This window comes from Vipera ursinii, assembly GCF_947247035.1.
Source record: "Vipera ursinii genome assembly, chromosome: W".
In the NCBI taxonomy this organism is placed as follows: domain Eukaryota; kingdom Metazoa; phylum Chordata; class Lepidosauria; order Squamata; family Viperidae; genus Vipera; species Vipera ursinii.
In genome coordinates, this window is record NC_139522.1 from 16,854,415 (window position 1) to 16,877,066 (window position 22,652).

General features: G+C 47.8%; 1 protein-coding gene across 1 annotated transcript in view; it reads left to right on the forward strand.

Moving 5' to 3' along the window:
• Positions 1 to 21,709, forward strand: part of LOC310648244 (zinc finger protein 652-like) — a gene marked incomplete at its 3' end in the record, with an annotated part of 99,739 nt that extends 78,030 nt beyond the window's left edge. The window contains exons 5-6 of the mRNA XM_083375990.1: positions 19,976 to 20,120; positions 21,234 to 21,709. Coding sequence (XP_083232116.1) covers positions 19,976 to 20,120; positions 21,234 to 21,709 — 621 coding nt within the window. The remainder of the gene's footprint in view (positions 1 to 19,975; positions 20,121 to 21,233) is intronic.
• Between the last annotated feature and the right edge of the window lie 943 nt (positions 21,710 to 22,652).

The following is a 22,652-nucleotide window of genomic DNA, read 5'->3' on the forward strand; positions in this document are numbered from 1 at the left end:
AGATGCTCCAGAAGAATACCATGGTTGATGTTATTGAAGGCCACCAAGAAGTCAAGTACAGAAAGGATGGATGCACTACCCCTATCCTCTTCCCACCAGAGATCATCAAAAAGTTTGACCCAATGCTATCTCCATCCCATAACCAGGCCTGAGCCCTGACTAGAAAGGGTCCAGATAACCCACTTCATCCAGGAACCTCTGAAGCTGTCGCACAACCACCTCAACAACCTTTCTTGAAAAGGGAAGATTGGAGACAGGATGAAAATTATCCAATATGACAGAATCTAGTAATGGCTTCTTAAGAAGAGGGTGGACCACAGCCTCTTTAAAATATTTGGGCACCATGCCCTCCCTCAGGAAAGCATTAATCACCACCAGAACCCACCCGCATGTCACCTTCTGGGAAGCTTTCACAAGCCAGGAAGGGCATGGATCTAAAACACAGGTGCTTCCGCTTATACTTCCTAGGATCCTTTCCACTTCCTCAGGATAACTGGGCAAGAACCTGCCCCAAGTTCCTCCACCAGACCAGCAACAACACCGGCATCGAGCTGGAAAAGAATCTGAGCAATTTTGTCTTCCAGAAAATCAGCAAATTCCTCAGCATGCCCCTTCAGGTAGACCTCTGTATCCTCCTTCCCCAGGAAGAGATGGCTCATCTTAAAGAGCCATGGTGGCACAGTGGTTAGAATGCAGTATTGCAGGCTAACTCTGCCGACTGCCAGCAATCCTGACTGGCTCAAGGTTGACTCAGCCTTCCATCCTTCCAAGGTTGGTAAAATGAGGACCGAGATTGTTGGGGGCAATATGCTGACTCTAAACTGCTTAGGGCTGTAAAGCACTATGAAGCGGTATAAGTGCTGTTGCTGTTGCTATTGCTATTAAATAGGGTTGCTGGTTAATTTTCTGCAGATGCAATTAGTGCAGAGAAGTACTTACACTTCACCACCCAAATAACCACAAGGTAGGCTTTAATAGCAGCTCTTACCCTTGTTCAATCACGTTTGTCCCTTGTTTTCTGCCAGTGGCACTCTAGATGTCTCTTTATCCACTTCATCCCTCTCAATTCCTCTGTATACCACAGGGGACAAAGAGGTCTATGAGTTAGGAGAGGTCATATGGGCACAATCCTACACAGTAGATGTGCAGTTATAACCCCCAGTTCCTTCTGAAATCCATCCAGGATAAATAGGTCCTGCCTCCATGGAGGGCAGGGCGGTACAGCTGTCGAGAAACTCATTGCCACCAGACTGTGATCTGACCATGACAGGGACCAAAGATAGGTCCACCAATTCCAGGTCACCAAGGCACTGCTCTGACAACACCAAATCAGATGTGTGACCACTACATGTAGTTGGGCCCTAGATGACCTGGGACAGGCCCTTGGAAGTCATGGTTTCCTTGAAATCCCGAGTTACCTCCATCCCCACCCCCAGAGTTAGCAGATTGAAGTCCTCCAGAACTATAAACCTGGGGAACTCCACCAGCAGCCCTTCAGTGAGGTCCAGGAGCCTGGGTAGGGTACCTGCCATGTAGCAGGGAGACTGGTACAGCAGCAGCAGCAGCAGCAATCCCACCTGATCCTTCAAGCCCAACCTAAGAATAAGGGTCTCACAACCAGGCACTTGTGGAGCCATGGCCCTGGAGGCTGCCAGACATTCTATGATGACAACAGCCACACACCCCTCCCCAGCCCTGTAGGCTGGTGCCATACTTGATAACCCACTGGGCACATTTCTGAGAGAGCAGCACCTCCCTCTGGGCCCAGCCAGGTCTCAGTGATACAAGCCAGATCAGCCTTCTGTGCAAGAAACAAGTCAGCAATAAGGCAAACCTTGTTACAGGCTGATCGGGCATTTCAAAGCAGCAGCCAAAACCTGGGCCCCCACAAATCTGCTGACCAGGTAAATGAGATGAATGCAAGAGGGCAGAACATGAGACTAGTACTAAATACCAAGGTTGCGTTCCCTGTGAATGACCCCCTTGCCTCCCGTATCTCCCATTACCTCACACCATTGAAATACACTGCCCTACCCTGGCGCGGGTGTGTGTGGTGCTCGTGCAAACGGAGCTTCGTGCACAAGCAGTGGGTCCTTGTGCTTGCGCATGAAGCTCCACTCACATGAGTGGAAAGCGCTCATGCATGAGCACAAGCATCCTCCGCTCACACGAGTGGAGCTTCACGTGCGAGCGCAAGGGTCCACCACTCATGCGGCCCAGTTTCAAACAGGCCGCAGCCCAGTAATGGGCTGCGGCCCAGAGATTGGGGACCCCTGTATTATAGCACTTGCTCTCAGTGTCTTTAAGCCACCACAACCTTTTTCCTCACTGCAGCAGAGGGGTCACATCCAACACCCCCTTATCCCCCAGAACACTATTTCTACATTAACTCAGTTCACAAACAGCATCCTGCCCGGTTGCTCTCGCCCAAGCAAGGAGCCACTCCTCTTCCCCCAGCTCTTACCCAGGGGTGAGGGACAAACACACTCACCTGACTGTCTGCCAACTTCCTTATACTTGTAGGAAGGTATCCATTTGTGGACCAGGATGCCCTACTCACAGTAACTCATGTCTTAGTAACTTCCTGGCTGTATTACTGTAATGCTGTCTACATGGGGCTGTACTTGAAAAGCATTTGGAAGCTGCAGCTGATTTAGAATGCAGAAGCACAGGTAGTTTTGGGTGCTCATAATACATCCATGTGACCTCTGTTCTGTAAGCCAGCAGTCCCCAACTTTTTTGGCACCAGGGTCCGGTTTTGTGGAAGACAGTTTTCCCATGGACCTGGGGGGTGGGGGGCAGGGGAGGAATGGTTTTGGTTTTGCTTCCTTGCCCGCTGCTCACCTCCAGCTGTGCAGCCCAGCAGACCTGCTGTAAGCTACGCTGGATATCACCTACAAAGACCTACATTGTATACAGGGCCAGGGTAATTGTGAGGCCACTTGCTTCTGATTGTTTCTGCTTGCCTGTGGAGGAATGCAGAGATAACTGACAAATGTAGTCAACAGCCATAAGGGTAAACAACAGCTTAGTCATGAAAAGGAGGAGGAAGTGAGGCAGAAACTCAGGATTGTCATTCCTTGATTCTCTTGCTATAAGGTGGTGGGGAGGATCTTTTTTAGGCTTTCAAGCTTCTGTCATACCTTGCAACAATAAAATAGAATGACAACAGTCCTTGTGGAGTCTGTTTCGTGACCTGGCCTACCTGGAAGGACTGACATCAGTTTTGAACGCCTCACTGCTCTCTACTTACAGAGGCATCAATCTTTCTTTTGATTGTGGAAATTTCATCAAGTCTTCAGGCACCCTACTGTCCACAGAACAACTTGCTCAAGCACTGATAGAACATGAACAGCAAGTGGAAATACAAATAACAAACCTGCACAGTATCATAGTATAATTAACACTGCAGTTCAGACAAGACTTGTCTCATCGTGGCAGTTTGACAGCTTACATCCCAGCCAGTAATTCTTTGGTCTCAAAGGATTTTCCAGAGGAGTTTTGAGGAGCCCAAGATAAGGGTGTTTTTTTTACTTCTATGACTCAATTTGAGTTGTTTGTGTCATGTCAACCAACAGAATTTCCTACAAATGCTTCCAACATTGGTTCTGAGTCTTTTGAAAGATGGAGCAGTCAAATGGGCTGTGTCCCTCATTGAAGACAATGATCCATTACTTCACACTTACAGAATGTCATGCAAAGTTAGAGTTGCCTTTGATTATTCAAGTAGGGAATAGATCTGCAATCTAAAAGCAATGGGAAAGCTAATGAATACATACAAGATTTTCAATTATTTGCCAGAGATGTGGGTTAAAATAATCTTTCTCTGATGGATTTCAAATTCCTGCTGATGGGGTTTCTTGCAAAAAACCCTACAGGGAGTAGTCCAGGGAGTCTCAGGAGTCAAAACACTCAGAGGCATAAAAAAATAAAAACTGCTGTTAATAATAATAATAATAATAATAATAATAATAATAATAATAATAATAATAATAATAAGAAGAAGAAGAAGAAGAAGAAGAAGAAGAAGAAGAAGAAGAAGAAGAAGAAGAAGAAGAAGAAGAAGTAGTAGTAGTTGGAAGGGACCTTGGAGGTCATCTAGTCCAACCCCCTGCTAAGGCAGGAAACCCTATACCATTTCAGACAAATGGCTGTCCAGTCTCTTCTTAAAAACTTCCAGTGTTGGAGCATTCACCACTTCTGGAGGCAGGTTGTTCCACTGGTTAGTTGTTCTAACTGTCAGGAAGTTTCTCCTTAGTTCTAGGTTGCTTCTCTCCTTGACTAGTTTCCATCCATTGCTTCTTCTCCTGCTTTCAGGTGCTTTGGAGAATAGCTTGGCTCCCTCTTCTTTGTGGCAGCCCCTGAGATATTGGAACACTGCTATCATGTCACCCCTCACCCTTCTCTTCATTAAACTACACATACCCAATTCCAGCAACCGTTCCCTATATGTTTTAGCCTCCAGTCCCCCAAGCATCTTTGTTGCTCTCCTCTGTACTCTTTCTAGAGTCTTGACATCTTTTTTACATCGTGGTGACCAAAACTGGATGCAGTATTCCAGGTGTGGCCTTACCAAGGCATTGTAAAGTGGTATTAGTACTTCACGTGATCTTGATTCTATCCCTCTGTTAATGCAGCCTAGCACTGTGTTGGCTTTTTTGGCAGCTGCAGCACACTGCTGGCTCATATTTAAGTGATTGTCCACTAGGACTCCGAGATCTCTCTCACAGTTACTACTATCGAGCAAGGTACCACCTATACTATACCTGTGCATTTGATTTTTCCTGCCTAAATGTAGAACCTTACTTTTTTCACAATTGAATTTCATTTTGTTAGATAGTGCCCAGTGTTCGAGTCTGTCCAGATCCTCCTGTATCTTAAGCCTATCTTCTGGAGTATTGGCTATTCCTGCCAGCTTGGTGTCATCTGCAAATTTGATGAGTTCCCCATCTATCCCCTCATCCAAATCATTGATGAAGATGTTGAAGAGCACTAGGCCCAGAACAGAGCCCTGGGGCACCCCACTACACACTTCCTTCCATGTAGATGCAGTTCCATTGAGGACCACACGCTGAGTACGGCCTGTCAGCCAGCTACGAATCCATCTGGTGGTGATGCTATCTAACCCACATTTTTCTATCTTATCAAGTAGTAGGTTGTGATCTACTTTATCAAATGCCTTACTGAAGTCCAAGTAAATTATATCTACAGCATTCCTCTGGTCCACTAGTTTTGTCACTTGGTCAAAGAATGCAATAAGGTTTGTCTGGCATGATCTGTTTTTGACAAACCCATGTTGGCTTTTAGTGATAACTTTGTTCGCATCAAGGTGTTCGCTGATTTGTTGTTTGATTATCTTTTCCAGAATCTTCCCAGGTATTGAGGTCAGGCTGATAGTTCTGTAGTTTCCTGGATCTATTTTTTCCCCTTTTTTGAAGATGGGAACTACATCAGCTCTCTTCTAGTCCTCTGGTAGTTCCCCGGTGCTCCAGGATCTTTGAAAAATATAGTTCAGTGGTTCTGAGATCACGTCTGCCAGTTCCTTGAGAACCTTGGGGTGTAATCCATCTGGTCCTGGTGATTTGAACTCGTCTAGGCTGGACAGGTGCTCACTTACCATTTTCTTGCCTATCTTAACTTGCGTTTCTATTCTGTTTTTTATGGCACTGGTTTGGGTAGGTTGGACTGTTTTTTCCCTTTGTGTAAAGACAGATGCAAAAAACGAGTTAAATAGTTCTGCTTTCTCCCTGTTGCTTGTCACCTTCTTGCCACTTTCCCCCACTAATGGACCAATCATTTCCTTAACTTTTTTCTTGTTTCTTATATGTTGAAAGAAGCTTTTTTGTTATTTTTTACTTTGGTCGCAAGCCTTAGTTCATTTTGAGCCTTAGCTTCCCTCACTTCATCTTTGCAGGCACGGGCTGTTTGCTGATATTCTGTATTTCTTTTCTGACAATTAAAAGGAGGGGCTGGGTGGGAACAGACACAGAATAATTTACATACTACAACCTGGCCATGTCATTCATAATCATGTGGTCTTTCTTCCCCTCCTTGAGATAAACCAATCTCACCAGAGGTAAAAACAACTTTATTAAGAAGAAATTATAAAAGCCCTGAAAAATGAAGAAAATGCAGTGTGCCAGGCAAACTATAAGATTATCATGGATTGTTACAATGAATGCTTTCTTGCTCTCATATAGAGATGTTGTAATTTATGTTTATAATCTATTACACGGGTGTCAAACTCGATCGCGTCACATGACGTATCAGAACGTTTTTTGCCTTTGTGGAGCCGGGGTGGGTGTGGTCTGCATGTGATGCATCCAGGCCACGGGCCGCCAGTTTGACACCCCTGATCTATTAGATTATATATAAAAATATAATCCTGCCCAATGTGAGAGATGAAATGTAAGACTGAGGTACATATTTTTTCTCATTTGAATTACCACTTATAAGATAAGCTAACAAAGAACTCTTCTGTCTTTTGATTATTAATGGCTAATATTCCTTCCATTACTTTCACATCCTCCCCCCAATTTATCAAATTTAGATATTGCCCATCTCACTCTCGTCTGCGTGGTTTACAGATAAAATCTCTCAAAATTACAATTTGTAAAAGCACAGTTTTCATTATCACTTTAGTCCAGGGGTGTCAAACTGCTGGCCCACGGGCCGGACACATCACGAGGAAACAGCGCCCACCCCATTGCCAGCAATGGGGAAAAAGTTCCGATACATTGCGAGTTTGACATGTCTGCAAGTTTAGTCAGACTGCTAAGGAAAAGGGGAACTCCCCACTCTTGTTCAGTTTTTCTCCCCAGTTCAACTTATTTGTCAAAATTATTTGCTGTCCATCTCGCAGTTCAGGCGACTCAGCTACACTTAGTTCTTTTTTTTCTTTTCTTTTTTTTTAAAAAAAACACCTTTCTAGCAGAGAAATAGGCTAGGGAAATTTGTGTGTGACACTTGTCAGTGTGGATTGACCATCTGGCATGAAGTTGGCTGGCTTTGAATGTCAACATTTAGACCATATACAATCACAACACTTTCAAATAATAAAAATTTTGTTGTTGTTAGCTGCGAAGTCGTGTCCGACCCATCGCGACCCTATGGACAATGTTCGTCCAGGCCTTCCTGTCCTCTGCCATCTTCTGGCGTCCATTTAAGCTCACGCCTACTGCTTCAGTGATTCCATCCAGCCACCTCATTCTCTGTCGCCCCTTGTCTTGCCCGCAATCTTTCCCAGCATTAGGCTCTTTTCCAGTGACACCTTCCTTCTCATTAGCTTCAGGATCTGGCCTTCTAAAGAGCAGTCAGGGTTGATCTCCTCTAGGACTGACCAATCAGGGTTGATCTCCTCTAGGACTGACCGGTTTGATCACCTTGCAGTCCAAGGGACTCGCAGGAGTCTTCTCCGGCACCATAGTTCAAAGGCCTCAATTCTTTGGTGCTCAGCCTTTTTTTATGGTCCAACTTTCACTGTCATACATTGCAACTGGGAAGACCATAGCCTTGACTATACGCACTTTTGTTGACAGGGTGATGTCTCTGCTTTTTAGTGTGCTCTCTAGATTTGCCATGGCTTTCCTCCCCAGGAGCAAGCGTCTTTTAATTTCTTGGCTACAGTCCCCATCTGCAGTGATCTTGGAGCACAGGAAAATAAAATCTGTCACTACCTCCATTTCTTCCCCATCTATTTGCCAGGAATTGAGAGGGCCAGATGCCATGATCTTGGTTTTCTTAATGTTAAGTTTCAACCCAAGTTTTGCACTCTCCTTCACTCGCAACAAGAGGCTCTTTAGTTCCTCTTCACTTTCTGCCATTCGAGTGGTATCATCTGCATATCTTAGGTTGTTGATATTTCTTCCGGCAATCTTAATTCCAACTTTTGATTCATCTAGCCCTGCCTTTCTCATGATGTGCTCTGCATATAAGTTAATATTTAATTTAATTTAATAATTTAATTTGTATACCGCCCTTCTCCCGAAGGACTCAGGGCGGTGCACAGGGCAATACATAATAAAAAACAGGGTACAAAAATTAAAAAGTGATTAAACAACTATGCCCGTAGTAATTGATACATATTAAAAATTAAAACTAATTATAAAAAACCCAACCCCATCCCGTCAGACCAGGCCAGCTTGTTCAAAAAAGAAGGTTTTGAGATCGCGCCGGAAGGAGCGAAGGTCGGGGGCCATCCGGAGCTCGACCGGTAAGCGGTTCCATAGGTCTGGCATGCCCACAGAGAACGCTCTCCCCCTGGGGGCCACCAATCGGCATTCTTTGTTCGGAGGCACCCTGAGGAGGCCCTCTGTGGGAGCGCACTGGACGGAGGGAAGTTGACGCCGGCCACAGGTGTTGCCGTAGGTAATCCGGACCCATGCCATGAAGGGCTTTGTAAGTCATCACTAACACCTTGAACCTCATCCGGAGAGCAACCGGTAGCCAATGCAGCTCGCGGAGCAAAGGTGTAACATTGGAGTATCGGGAAACCCCCAAGACAACTCGCGCGGCTGCATTCTGCACCAGTTGAAGTCTCCGGGTTGACCTCAAGGGCAGTGTCAAAACTCGTCCTGCAACGAACAGGGTAGATACCGAAAACAGGAACGAGAGACTCCTGCTGCAGTCTAGAAGCACTTTATTCCACAGAGCTTTAGCCGCAACGAGAAACAAAGCCAGCGTTGGCTGCTATCTGCATCCAACGCTGCTATATACACATCCAAAAACCCCACCCAAACTCCACCCAAACAAGCCTCCGCCCTCCCAGTCCCTATAACTTCCCCACCCCTCCCTTACAAAGCCTTTCGCCCGACGCTCAGGCAGGTAAGGCTCCCCCAACGTGTCACCACCACCGCACCCTTTCCCTTCACCCTCACCCACTCCCTGCTGCACCCACCCCCGAAGCCCCCTGTCACCCAGCCACCCGGACACCGCAGGGGGGAAGGACCCGTCCCCTGACAGCGTCGCCACACTGCGCCGCGCAGCCAGGAAGTCCCCCCAGGCCGCACAGTTAGGAAGTCGGCTCAGGCCTCCGCCAGGCTGGCTGCAGTCCGGGGTCCGTTGCTCCCGAGCCGGGGAACCGCGCGTCGTCGCGTCGGCGGGCGAGGCCTGCAGCTGCGGCGCGTCCGGAAGCGCCAGAAGAGACAGCCCGGGATTCGGAGCCTCCCACGCCGGGGAGCCCCTGGATGACGCGCCGCCGGGCGCAGGAAGCAGCCGCGGCGCGTCCGGAAGCGCCGAGACGAACGCCGCGGGCCGTTGGACTCCCCGGGCCGTGCTGCAGTTTGGCGGGGCCGGGAGGAGCCGCGGCGCGTCCGGGAGCGGCGAGGGGAGCGTCGCGGGCCTCCGAGCTCTCCGGGCCATGCCGTCTCCAGGTGGGTTCGGAGGGAGGGTAGCCGGGTGTGCCGGGGGGGTGGAGGGGCCCCCCCTCGTGTGTCGGGCTGCCGAGGCCCGACATGCCGCCCCCTCTACCAGGGGCTCACCTGGAATGCAAGGAGAGAGAGGTGAGCGATCCGTAACGTGGTTAACTGTCCCCCCCGGGGTCTCCCCCGGCTTCCCCGGGTGTTTCCGGTGGAAGGCACGGAGAAGGCGTGGTGCACACACATCCTCATCCCGTACCCAGGTGGCCTCCTCCATGGGGTACCCCTTCCAGAGCACCAAGTATTGCACCCGCCCTCTTCGTTTCCGGGAGTCCAGGATCTCCTGTACCTCGTAGTGACTGCCCTGTACTGGTCCCGGGCCACCCTCCCCTGCCGCTGCAGAGGCGGTCGTAGCGGGCTTCAGCAGGCTGCTGTGGAAAACGGGGTGTATCTTTCCAAGTAGAGGAGGTAGCCGGAGTCTGACGGTGACGGGGTTGACTACCTGTATAACTCGGAAGGGTCCGAGGTACTTGGGTCCTAGCTTTCTACATGGCACCTGCAGCCGCAGGTATTTTGTAGAGAGGTAGACGAGATCACCCACTTTGGGGGGTGCAAACGGCCGTCTTTTCCTGTCCGCCTGCTCTTTATATGACTGCTGCTTGCTCTAACGCCTTCTTAGCCACCCCCCACACCTCCTCCAATCGGTGCATCCACGCCCCAGGTGTGCAGGATGCCGGGGCCCCCTGATCGCACCCCGCGATAGGAACGAACTCGTAACCGGATACCACTTTAAAGGGGGAGAACCCAGTGCTGCTATGCACTGCATTGTTGTAGGCAACTTCCGCGAAGGATATCAAGTCCACCCATTCGGACTGTTGGTACGACACATAACAGCGCAGGTATCGCTCCACCGCCGCGTTCGCGCGTTCTGCGGCTCCGTTCGTGCTTGGGTGGTACGCCGAGCTCAGACCTTGTGTCGCTCCAATATAACGCACGAACTCCCTCCAGAACCGGGCCGTAAACTGTACCCCACGGTCGGAGATGATACGTCGTGGCACCCCGTGGAGACGATAGATATGTTGAACAAACAGCCAGGCTAGTCGACGGGCCGAGGGCAATCCCTTACAGGGGATGAAGTGGGCCTGTTTTGAGAACAGGTCTATAACTGTCCACAATGCGTTATATCCCCTGCTTTCCGGTAGCTCAACCACAAAGTCCATCGCGATGTCCTGCCAAGGTCGTACGGGGTCGGCCACCTGTTGCAGGAGGCCTGCCGGTTTCTTGGTGGAGGGCTTAGTGGTTGCGCAGATGCGGCACCTTTGCACGTAGCTTTCAATGTCCCGTCTCATGGTTGGCCACCAGAACTGGCGGCGGGCCAGATGCAGGGTTTTCACGAACCCGTAATGACCTGCCTGCCTAGCGTCATGGCATTGGTAAAGGGCCTGATCTCGTGCCGCTGCAGGCACATACAACCTGGCCCCGTGCCAAGCTAAACCATCCCGCAACGCGAGGGTGTCGGGGTGCGCCCGCATCCAGTCGTCAGTCGCCAACGCTCCCCTACAGGCCCGCAGGAAATCGTCTGTCACGGTGTTGGCCCTGTGCTCCGTCTCCTCCACCGGGCGGGGCGGCGGTACCAGTGCCCGCACTACCTCCTCCTTCCGGCAATCGTACTGCGGTAGCCGAGACAAGGCATCCGCCAGGAAATTCTTACCCCCAGGCACATACTTGAGGCGAAACCGGAAGCGTTGGAAGTATTGGGCCCACCGTACGTGTTTCGGGGACAGTCGGCGGGGTGTTTGCAGGGCTTCCAGGTTTTTATGGTCCGTCCAAACCTCGAACTCCTGGCTAGCCCCCTCCAGAAGGTGTCTCCAAGTCCCCAGGGCCCAGCGGACCGCAAAGGCCTCCTTCTCCCAGATGGCCCAAGCCCTCTCCGCGGTCGTTAACTTCTTGGAGGCGTACGCGCAGGGCCGCACCGTGACAGACGATTTCCTGCGGGCCTGTAGGGGAGCGTTGGCGACTGACGACTGGATGCGGGCGCACCCCGACACCCTCACGTTGCGGGATGGTTTAGCTTGGCACGGGGCCAGGTTGTATGTGCCTGCAGCGGCACGAGATCAGGCACTTTACCAATGCCATGACGCTAGGCCGGGCCGTGCTGCAGTTTGGCGGGGCCGGGAGGAGCCGCGGCGCGTCCGGGAGCGGCGAGGGGAGCGTCGCGGGCCTCCGAGCTCTCCGGGCCATGCCGTCTCCAGGTGGGTTCGGAGGGAGGGTAGCCGGGTGTGCCGGGGGGGTGGAGGGGCCCCCCCTCGTGTGTCGGGCTGCCGAGGCCCGACAGGCAGCCCCATGTAGAGAGCATTACAGTAGTCTAGACGAGAAGTCACGAGCGCATGAGTGACTGTACGCAAGGCATCCCGGTCTAGATAGGGCCGAACCTGGGCAAAGGCCCCCCTAGTCACAGCTCCAATATGCTCTTCCAAAGAGAGCTGTGAATCTAGAAGGACCCCCAAGTTGCGAGCCCTATCTACGGGGGGTAATAGCTCACCCCCCATGGCCAGAGATGGAATAATCGGAATTTCCCAGGATGCCGGCACGAACAGCCACTCAGTCTTGTCAGGGTTGAGTCGAAGCTTGTTCCTCCCCATCCAGACCCGGACCGCCTCCAGGCAGCGGGACATCACGGAGAGGGCATCACTGGGGTGGTGGGTAAAAAGCTGGGTATCATCAGCATATTGATGATACCCAACTCCAAAGCCACGAATGATCTCACCCAGCGGCTTCATGTAGATGTTGAACAGGAGAGGCGAGAGAACCGATCCCTGAGGAACTCCACAAATGAGAGGTCTCAAGGTCGATCTCTGCCCTCCTGCCAACACCGACTGCGAACGTCCCAGAAGGTAGGAGGAGAACCACTGGAGAACTGTGCCTCCCACTCCTAACCCCCTGAGACGTCGCAGCAGGATACCGTGGTCGATGGTATCAAAAGCCGCTGAGAGGTCTAAAAGGACTAGGACAGAGGAGCAACCCCTGTCCCGAGCCCGCCAGAGATCATTCACCAGTGCGACCAATGCCGTCTCCGTGCTGTACCCGGGCCTGAAACCCGATTGGTACGGGTCTAGATAATCAGCTTCATCCAAGAACAAAGGGAGTTGTTGCGCCACCACGCTCTCAACAACCTTCGCCAGAAAGCGAAGGTTGGAGACCGGACGAAAGTTGTTTAATATTGCTGGGTCCAAGGCAGGCTTCTTGAGGAGGGGTCTCACCACCGCCTCCTTCAAGGCGGCGGGAAAGCTACCCTCGCTCAAAGAAGCAGTAATCACTGCCTGGAGCCAGCCTCGTGTCCCATCCCGAGCCACATAAGTCAGCCAGGAGGGACACGGGTCCAACAAACACGTGGTGGAGCTCAGCTTCCCCATGATCTTGTCCACTTCTTCAGGAGTCACAGGGTCGAACTCTTCCCAGATTAAATCGACAAGGCTGCCCGTATCCTCATCGTCAGACTCTGCCCAGTCGGAGTCCAGAGCGGTCCGGATCTGAGCGATTTTGTCCGACAGAAATTGACTAAACTCCTCGGCTCGACCCTGCAAGGGGTCCTCCCTCACCTCCCGATTAAGGAGAGAGCGAGTTACCCTAAGCGATTTTCTGCGGACGTGATGAGAGTGGCGAAGTGGTTAGACCTCGCCACCCTCATCGCCGTGAGATAAGTTCTCGTAAACTACCTTAGTCGTAACCGGTTGGATTCGGATCGGCTGGATCTCCAACAGCTCTCTAGGCCCCGTCTCCGACGCTTCATCTCCCGGAGCTCCATGGAGAACCATGGAGTCCATTGGGATCTGCGCCGGGTCAAGGGCCGCATGGGTACAACTTGGTCGAGTGCCTCTGTGGCTGCCCTTTCCCAGGCTTCCACTAGGGCATCGACCGAGCTGTGAGCAAAGGAGGCAGGTGGGGGCCCCAGCGCCGTCTGGAACTGCTCAGGGTCCATCAGGCGCCTAGGACGGAACCATCTTAATGGCTCAACAACCCCACGGCGGGGAGTGGCAAAACGGAAGACCAACCGCAGGAGATGATGATCGGTCCATGACAGGGGTGTAATAATTGGGGAACCCCCCCCCCGAGATCATCTAACCACCGTCCGAATAGAAAAACCAAATCGAGCGTGTTACCACCCCCATGAGTTGGGCCCTGAATAACCTGCATCAGGTCCATGGCCGTCATGGAAGCCATGAACTCCCGAGCTAACTCAGATGATCCCCCCAGGGATGGTAGGTTGAAGTCACCCAAAACTATAAGTTTGGGGAACTCAACCACCAACCCTGAGAGGATATCGAGAAGCTCAGGCAGGGCTGCTGCTACGCGACTAGGCGTAGCAGCAAGCCCAACTGAGCTCTAGGGCCACATCTCAGGAGGAGGGACTCACACCCGACTATCTGGACCATGGTGGCCTCCCGCGGGCATAAGGTCTCCCTCGCCACTACTGCCACTCCACCGCCCCTACCCTGAGCCCGAGGCTGGTGCAGCACCCGGAAACCTGATGGGCAAAGATCCACCAGGGGGACACCGCCCTCTGGGCCCAACCAGGTGTCCGTAATGCAAGCCAGGTCCGCATGCTCCTCCTCAACCAACTCACGAATGAGAGGAGCCTTATTCGTTACGGACCTGGCATTAAAATATACCAGCCTGAGCTCAGATGGCTGCTCACCCTCACTCCTGGTACCCCAGGCCGGAACCAGAGGGTCGGAGCGCATCACCGCTTGAAGACAGCGGGGATGCGCTCCCAGATGTTGATACGGCCCTCTGTTCATACACCTGCGGCCATTCCCTACCGCCGTGGGAATAGGCAATCCCACACCCCGCCCCGGGGCCCCGTAGGCACCCAACCCAAGCCCCGTCACGGCGCGATCAATCTCAGGCCTGGTCTGAGTAGCGGTTGATGGAACCCCCCCCAGTTTCCAACCCAACCTGTAAACCCACCCCCCTCCCTAACCCCACAAAAACTTTTGCTAAAAAGCGCACTAGAGGCCTCTTATTAAATTTATGATAGAGGCTCCTGTCTCTGCCCAACCATCTCTCTGGGTCCCAATAATTGGGCCCGTCATCAAGAGGAGCAATGGGAACAAAGGTGGGTCGCGCCCAGGAAGGGGGGGCACCCCTGAGCGCAAACAAGTCTGTGCTAGAGTAGAACAAACGGACCATTTTCTGAGTAGGTCCCGTCAGGCAGTCCCATAGGTAGATCAATCAGGAAGATGTACAAAGGAAGGTCGAAAATGTCCAGTCCACCAGCTCCCTGCCACTGAGCTGGGTACCTTTCAGGTAGCTTCCAAAGTATGTTGGGCACCTCCCTCTCACGGAGGGCTCAAATCCATCTTGGGGTGGACGGAATACCAACCCAAACAAGGCATACCTCCCTAGAACTCTCACCTCTAGAGAGGCAGCAGATGGCATAGGTTGGTATAGGTGATAGTACGTCCGAGCCACCCTCTCACAGCGGCTCGACACAGACCTTCTAAGTCCCACGGGTTCATAGGGGGAGAGAGAAGAAGAGCAGCAGTTCCTAGGCATAGCAGCCTGGAGATGACAATAATTAAATTGGAGAGCATAGTTCTTATCATAGCAGGGAGAGTAAGAGAGGCTGAGCAACAGATGGATGGACCCAACCCAGGCAACTGAAGTCCAGATGGCCAGAACGTAAAAGTCATGAGCTAACCCGTGTCGTCCGGCCAGCAACACACAGCGCCAGCAGTCAAGAGTCCAACGCCAGCCATAGGTCTCATCCGCCGAAAACGGGCGTAGAGCAGTCTCAGATGACCACGAAAACAGACCGCGAAGAGACCATAAGCCAACATAATGCTCCCATGACGACAGCAAGTCTCGGCCCGACACTCCACAGCAACGCCGGGCATCCTCCATTCCACAAGCAACCAGCAGACAAACGACATTCCTCAGGCAAACGGCAGTTCCGGAGGCCACTCTAGGCCGCGGCTCTATCGGCTCCGAAGATCGATTACTCAGAGCCCTCCAAGCCGCGGCTCCTCCTAACTCCACCGGGACCTCCGAAAAAACGCCAAAGCTCTCAGCTGGAAAACGCCGAAGCTCTTAGAAGCTCTTAGAAAGGGAGGGCTGCAACTCCAATAAAAATGCCGGTAATCTCTCTTCTCAGGTCATTCTCAGGTTATTCGTCCCTTAAAACCTTCACACAGAGAAAAAACATCTCTGTGGACCCGTCGGACCCTGAAAGACCACCGCGGACGCCAAAAACTGGGAGCTCAGCACGGAGCTCAGCCCAGCACGTCCGCCATCTTGGGCATGCGCTTAGCAATAATCAAACAGCCCAATAGGCAGGGCAACAGTATACAGCCTTGCCGGACTCCTTTCCTAATTTTGAACCAATCAGTGCTTCCCTGTCCAGTTCTCACTGTTGCTTCTTGGCCCACATATAGGTTTCTCAAGAGACAAATAAGATGGTCTGGTACGCCCGTCTCTTTAAGAACTTGCCACAGTTTGTTATGATCCACACAATCAAAGGCTTTAGCATAGTCAATGAAGCAGAAGTAGATGTTTTTCTGGAACTCTCTAGCTTTCTCCATGATCCAGCGTATGTTGGCAATTTGATCTCTAGTTCCTCTGCCTCTTCGAAATCCTGCCTGTACTTCTGGTAGTTCTCGATCCACATACTGCTGGAGTCTAGCTTGTAGGATTTTAAGCATAACTTTACTAGCATGTAAAATGAGTGCAATGGTGTGATAGTTTGAATATTGTTTGCAACTGCCTTTCTTTGGAATTGGAATGTAAACTGATCTTTTCCAATCCTGTGGCCACTGTTGAGTTTTCCAAATTTGCTGGCAAATTGAGTGTAGCACTTTTACTGCATCGTCTTTTAACATTTTGAATAGCTCAGCTGGAATACTGTCACCTCCACTAGCTTTGTTGTTGCTCAGCTTTTCTAAAGGCCACTTCACTTCACATTCTAGGATGTCTGGCTCGAGGTCAGTGACCACCTCATTGTGATTAACAGGGACGTTAAGCTCATTCTTGTATAGTTCTTCTGTGTAATTTTGCCACCTCTTCTTAATCTTTTCTGCCTCTGTTAGGTCCCAGCCATTTTGGTCCTTTATCATGCCCATTTTTGCATTAAACGTTCCCTTCATCTCCAATTTTCTTGAAAAGATGTCTGGTCCTCCCTATTCTATTGTTTTCTTCTATTTCTTTGCACTGTTCATTTAAGAAGGCATTCTTATCTCTTCTAGCTATTTTCTGGAAATCTGCATTCAATTGGGTGTATCTTTCTTTTTTTCCCCTGCTTTTCGCTTCCTACTTTAGCATTCCAATCCCCCATGATAATAAGGACTTTTTCTCCTTTGCCTTTTGCTTCCCTCCTTTCCTCAGCTATTTGCAAAGCTCCCTCAGACAACCATTTTGCTTTCTTGCATTTCTTTTTCTTTGGGATGGTTTTAGTTGCTACCTCTTATACAATGTTGCGAACCTCTGTCCATAGTTCTTCAGGCACTTTTTCTATCAGATCTAATTCCTTAAATCTATTTGTCACCTCTACTGTATATTCATCAGTGATATGATTTAGTTCATAGCTGAGTGGCCTAGTGCTTTTCCCTACTTTCTTCAGTTTAAGCCTAAACTTTGCAACGAGAAGCTCATGGTCTGAGCCACAGTCAGCTCCTGGTCTTGTTTTTACTGACTGTATAGAGCTTCTCCGTCTTTGGCTGCAGAGCACATAGTCAATCTGATTTCTGTGTTGACCGTCTGGTGATGTCCATGTGTAGAGCCGTCTTTTGGGTTGTTGAAAAAGAATGTTTGCTATGACCATCGTATTCTCTTGACAAAATTCTGTCAGCCTGTGCCCTGCTTCATTTTGTACTCCAAGGCCAAACTTGCCTGTTATTCCAGTTATCTTTTGGCTTCCTACTTATCATTCCAATTCCCCATGATGATAAGGACATCATTTTTTGGTGTTAGTTCTATAAGGTGGTTTAGGGCTTTGTAGAATCGGTCAATTTTATCCTCTTCAGGACCGGTGGTTGGGGCATAGACTTGGACTACTGTGATATTGAATGGTTTGCCTTGGATTCGAACTGAGATCATTCTGTCATTTTGAGGATTGTATCCCAGTATTGCTTTTCCTACTCTTTAATTGACTATGAAGGCTACTCCATTTCTTCTGAGGGATTCTTGCCCGCAGTAGTATACCTGATGGTCATCTGAATTAAATTCACCCATTCCTGTCCATTTTAGTTCGCTGATTCCTAAGATGTCGATGTTCAGTCTTATCATCTCTTGTTTGACCATGTCCAGCTTTCCTTGATTCATGGATCTTACATTCCAGGTTCCTATGGAGAAAAAATCTTTACAGCATCGGACTTTCCTTTCACCACCAGATACATCCACAGCTGAGCGTCCATTTGGCTTTGGCCCAGTCACTTCATTCTTTCTGGCGCTACTAGTACTAGCCCTCTGCTCTTTCCCAGTAGCATATTGGACGCCTTCCGACCTGAGGGGCTCATCTTCCAGCATCATATCTTTTTGCCTTTTGGTACTGTCCATGGGGTTTTCATGGCAAAGATACTGGAGTGGGTTGCCATTTCCTTCTCCAGTGGATCACGTTTTGTCAGAACTCTCTGCTATGACCTGTCCGTCTTGGGTGGCCCTGCACGGCATAGCTCATAGCTTCATTGAATTACGCAAGCCCCTTCACCACGACAAAGCAGTAATCCATGAAGGGGAGTCACATTTGCTGATGATCAATTGATCAAGGGCAGTTGATTAGCAGCACCTGGCTGATACTTAGCCTCTTAATACCTATGGATGCAGTAAGGGTGTACTTAACTTTTCACACATGGCTTCTCCATTTTGGCTTTCTTTATGTAAAATAAATCATGACATGGTATAATATGTCATGTGTTGTTGTTCATCAGAGGTTGTATTTACATACATTTAAGAACTACTAAGGACCAGTTGATTTTTACTATGTCCTGCTATGTAAAGCCATAGAACTCAAAGAGGGTGTACTTTGTTTCTCACATAACTATATAAGCCAGGGGTCTTCAAACTTGGCCCTTTTATGACTTGTGGACTTCAACTCCCAGCATTTTAACAGGGGTGTGTGGACTTTATATATCCACTGTTTTAACCTGTAATCAAAATAATTTCTTGGTTATCCATTCATTCAAGGAAATAGAACAAAATAATACTCTAAGTCAGTTTTCATTTTACCTTTTATCTTTTCCTTATGTGCATACATATTCACTTGCTTCTAACATAGTAAAACAAATCTATATACCAGTAAAACTCTTGCGTCTGTAACCTTCAACTGAGCAAAAAGCTGTATCTTTGGTAAAAATGTTTTAGACCAAGATACCTCAAATGGGCTAACTTAAAGAATGCATCCAAAATCTGGGACCCATGACTCATGTGGAATCAAAATTTGGCAAATTTCATAAAATATTCTATGACATTTAAAAGTATGATAAGGCTTTTTATCACATAATATAAAATTTCATAAAATAGTTTGTGTAGTCAGCTTTTGATGTTTCATGGTCTATACCAGGGGTGTCAAACTTTCGGCCCATGGGCCGGTTTCATCATACTGAAGGTGTGCCCACCTCATTGCTGGCAATGGCAAAACTGTCCCAATACGTTGCACGACGTCACATGACATCGCGAGTTTGACATGTCTGGTCTATACAGTGCAGCATGGGGTATTTTCAAGGCAGATACATCTCTGAATATCTGCCTGAATTTTTAAGAACTTTTCAAGTATATTAGAACAGGGGTGTCAAACTGCTGGCCTGCAGGCAGTTTCCATCATATGGAGGCCGCACCCACCCTAGCTCCAGCAATGCAAAAAAGGTCGCATCACATCACGTGACATGGCGAGTTTGACACCCATGCATTAGAAGCTCTGCCATTGTTGAAGGCATTGAGGTATATGGTAAGGAAATAGCTATGAAACAATGACCCAATGGTTCACGGATTTTCTAGTACAGATAGTCCTTGACCTAAAAAAGTTCATTTAGTGACTGTTGAAAGTTAGAACAGCACTGAAAAAAGTGACTTATGACCATTTTTCAGTTATGACCTTTGCAGCATCCTCATGATCATGTGATCAAAATTCAGATGCTTGGCAATTGGTTCATATTTATGACCGTTGCTGTGTCCCAAGGTCATGTGATCACCTTTTGTGACCTTCTGAGAAGCAAAGTCAATGGGGAAGCCAGATTCATTTAAGAACCGGGTTACTAATCAACTGCAGTGATTCATTTAAAAACTGAGGCAAGAAAGGTCGTAAAATGAGGCAAAACTCACTTAACAAATATCTCACTTAACAACAAAAAGTTTGGGCTCAATTGTCGTAAATCAAGGACTACCTGTATTTACCTAAAATTTGTCTCACTTTGAAACTATACTTTTACCAGAATCAACTCATCCTGAATAGGATTCTATTGCAATTTTTTAAAATTCTAATTGTTTTATTGTGTATTGGTATGATCCAAATTTAGTGGTGAAGTTTTTGGTGGTAAAATACATTGTCAGATAAATTTATATAAAGTTAACTCTATTCTGTTTGATATACTGCTACTGTATCATAACTGGTTCCTCATTATGTGTTGCAGAATTGTGATGAAAGGTTTCAGTACAAGTACCAACTTCGTTCCCACATGAGCATCCACATTGGACACAAACAGTTTATGTGCCAGTGGTGTGGTAAAGATTTCAATATGAAACAGTACTTTGATGAGCACATGAAAACCCACACTGGTAAGGATACATTTTTATTGTTTTCTGTATACTAGACTTAACTGATGTGATATGTAGCTCATAGGAGAGTTAATGGATTTAATTTATCAGCACATAAGCCCTTTCCTTTAAAATCTAAACATAATACTGTTTTCAGTATAATTAAAATAAACAAAGGAGGTTCTTGTGTCATCTGAATTTCAACAGTGGAAAGCAAAAGGAGAATTAATTTAAGGATTGCACAGTGTCTTCTGAAGAAGAAAGCTTTTGACATAATGCATGAGAGAGCCTCAGGTATGAAGGGCAATATTAAGACAGAACAAAATGCAAAAGGGGTTGTACTAGATGCAGAAAGAAGTGGAAAAGCACTGAAGGGATTTAGGAAGAGGTGTTGATAGAGATGTGTGAGTATGATATAAAGGAGTGGAGGGCAAATGAAGTAAAAAAGGAATGGGAGGTTAAGAAAATGGAACATTGGAGCTAGAAATGACCAGGGCATAAGGGCATGCACTGTATCAACTTCCAGCAGGTCTGGTGAAGTCTATGAGGAAATCCTGATGAACTACTATCAGGCAATGTGGTTGAAGAGTTGGATATACAGTGAATTAAAGCTTGTCGGGGAGAGGGAATTCATAATATAGTTAAACACTTAAATACAGTAGAGAATGTACTTTATGCATAAAAGGACTTTGTGCCAAAGAGAAAGGAAAACATGAAAGAATGAATAAAAATAATGGGAGGGTTATTGGTGTTGTAATATCAAATGAGATTGAAAATGGGAAAATGATTTAAAAGTATATACCAAAGGAGGGATTGGAATAAATTGTATGGATGTCTTCAGTTTCATATTAAAGGGTGAGGAAGATGAAGGGTATAACATGTAGGACCAGAAGTTGAGAAGTACTAAGGATTATTGAGTATAAACCAAGATAATGTGTTGGAGTGCTAACTTGAGACATCTTTGAGCTAAAGTATGAACCTTAGCCAGAATGACCAACTATGGACAATTCTGGAAATTGTAGATCAGCAACATAAATGAGTCTCTGACAATTTCTTGAATGTAGGATTTGCATTCAAAATTATATTAATGAAAATGGAATTTGATTAAAGGTGCCATTTTATAATTTTTAACAGGAGAGAAGCCTTTTATTTGTGAAATCTGTGGCAAAAGTTTCACCAGTCGCCCGAACATGAAGAGACACCGCAGAACTCACACAGGGGAGAAGCCATATCCATGTGATGTGTGTGGCCAGAGATTCCGTTTCTCCAATATGCTTAAGGCACACAAGGAGAAGTGCTTCCGTGTTACTAGTCCTGTTAACGTGCCACCTTCTGCCCAAATCTCACTTGCCACAACATCTTCTGCCACCACTGTACCTTCTGTTGTGAACACACCGAATTCACTTGCCCCGGCAATCAGTGTAAATCCAGCAAACACACTTCCTCCTCGCCCCATTGGCCATCCGTATTCTCATCTGCATCTTCATTCACACCATCCACATCATCTTCCAGTCCCTGTCCCCCCAGTCCTTCATTTGCCTCCACCTCCTGCTCTATTTAAGAGTGAGCATTTAAATCATAGGGACCAAGGTGAGGACAGTTTTCTGTGACACCTAGCAGAAAAGAACAGTTCAGTGCAACACCACTAACTGCTTTGTCTTCTGCCTGCCATTGTCCTGGTCTTAACCTGGAATTGTGCTGCCCCCTAAGAAAAGGTACCATTGTGACCCCAAGTGAATTTGTATTAAACGTGGTTGCTCAGCAAAGTGATCATCCAACCTAGGGGAGACAATAGAACAGATGCCCAATTTGGCCTGCATGTTTTACTGTTGACTTTTATAAATTTCAACTTTTATACATTTCAAAAGGACTGAGAATTGTGGAATTTTTTTTATAATTTCATATGAGCTAATGAGGTATGCTTGCTTTTCTATCCTGGATTTTCTCCTCAGATTGTGGGGTCTGGTTTCCTTTGTACTAATAAGACTGTGAGACTAAATCCCAGAGCATTAATGATCACTGTGTATTTCTTTTCAGCTCTGTATGTGTGTGAGAGCATATACGTGTGCACGTTTGTGTGAGTGTGGGTGGGTGTGCTTGTTATGGAGTGATCCAGCCACATGATTGCAGAATATCTAGCATTATAGCAAAATCAACAGTAAACGAAATTTAATCTCATTTCAGTTGTTCTAACACACTCTTTAATATAAAAAATATTTTAGAGTTTTTGTATAGACCTATTTAGTTGCTTGTTTCTAAAATGAAATGTATTTCAAATAAGCAATGTAAGTTTTTTTTCAGTGTAGCTGGATTTATGTTGTTGCAATAGATAACTTTTATAATCATTCAAATGTGATTCTTTAAGAAAAAAAGATGCAAATAGCTTCTATAGTAAAAAAAATTATTACATCTGTACTGCTCTAAAAAGGTGCTTTGAAGTGTAGGGGAAGAAGCCCCAAGAAATCTCTTGTAAAGATGTCTCAGAAGTGGAGATAATTTCAGAACTTTATATTATTTATTAAGTGGAGGAGAATTTTTACTGTGACACATATC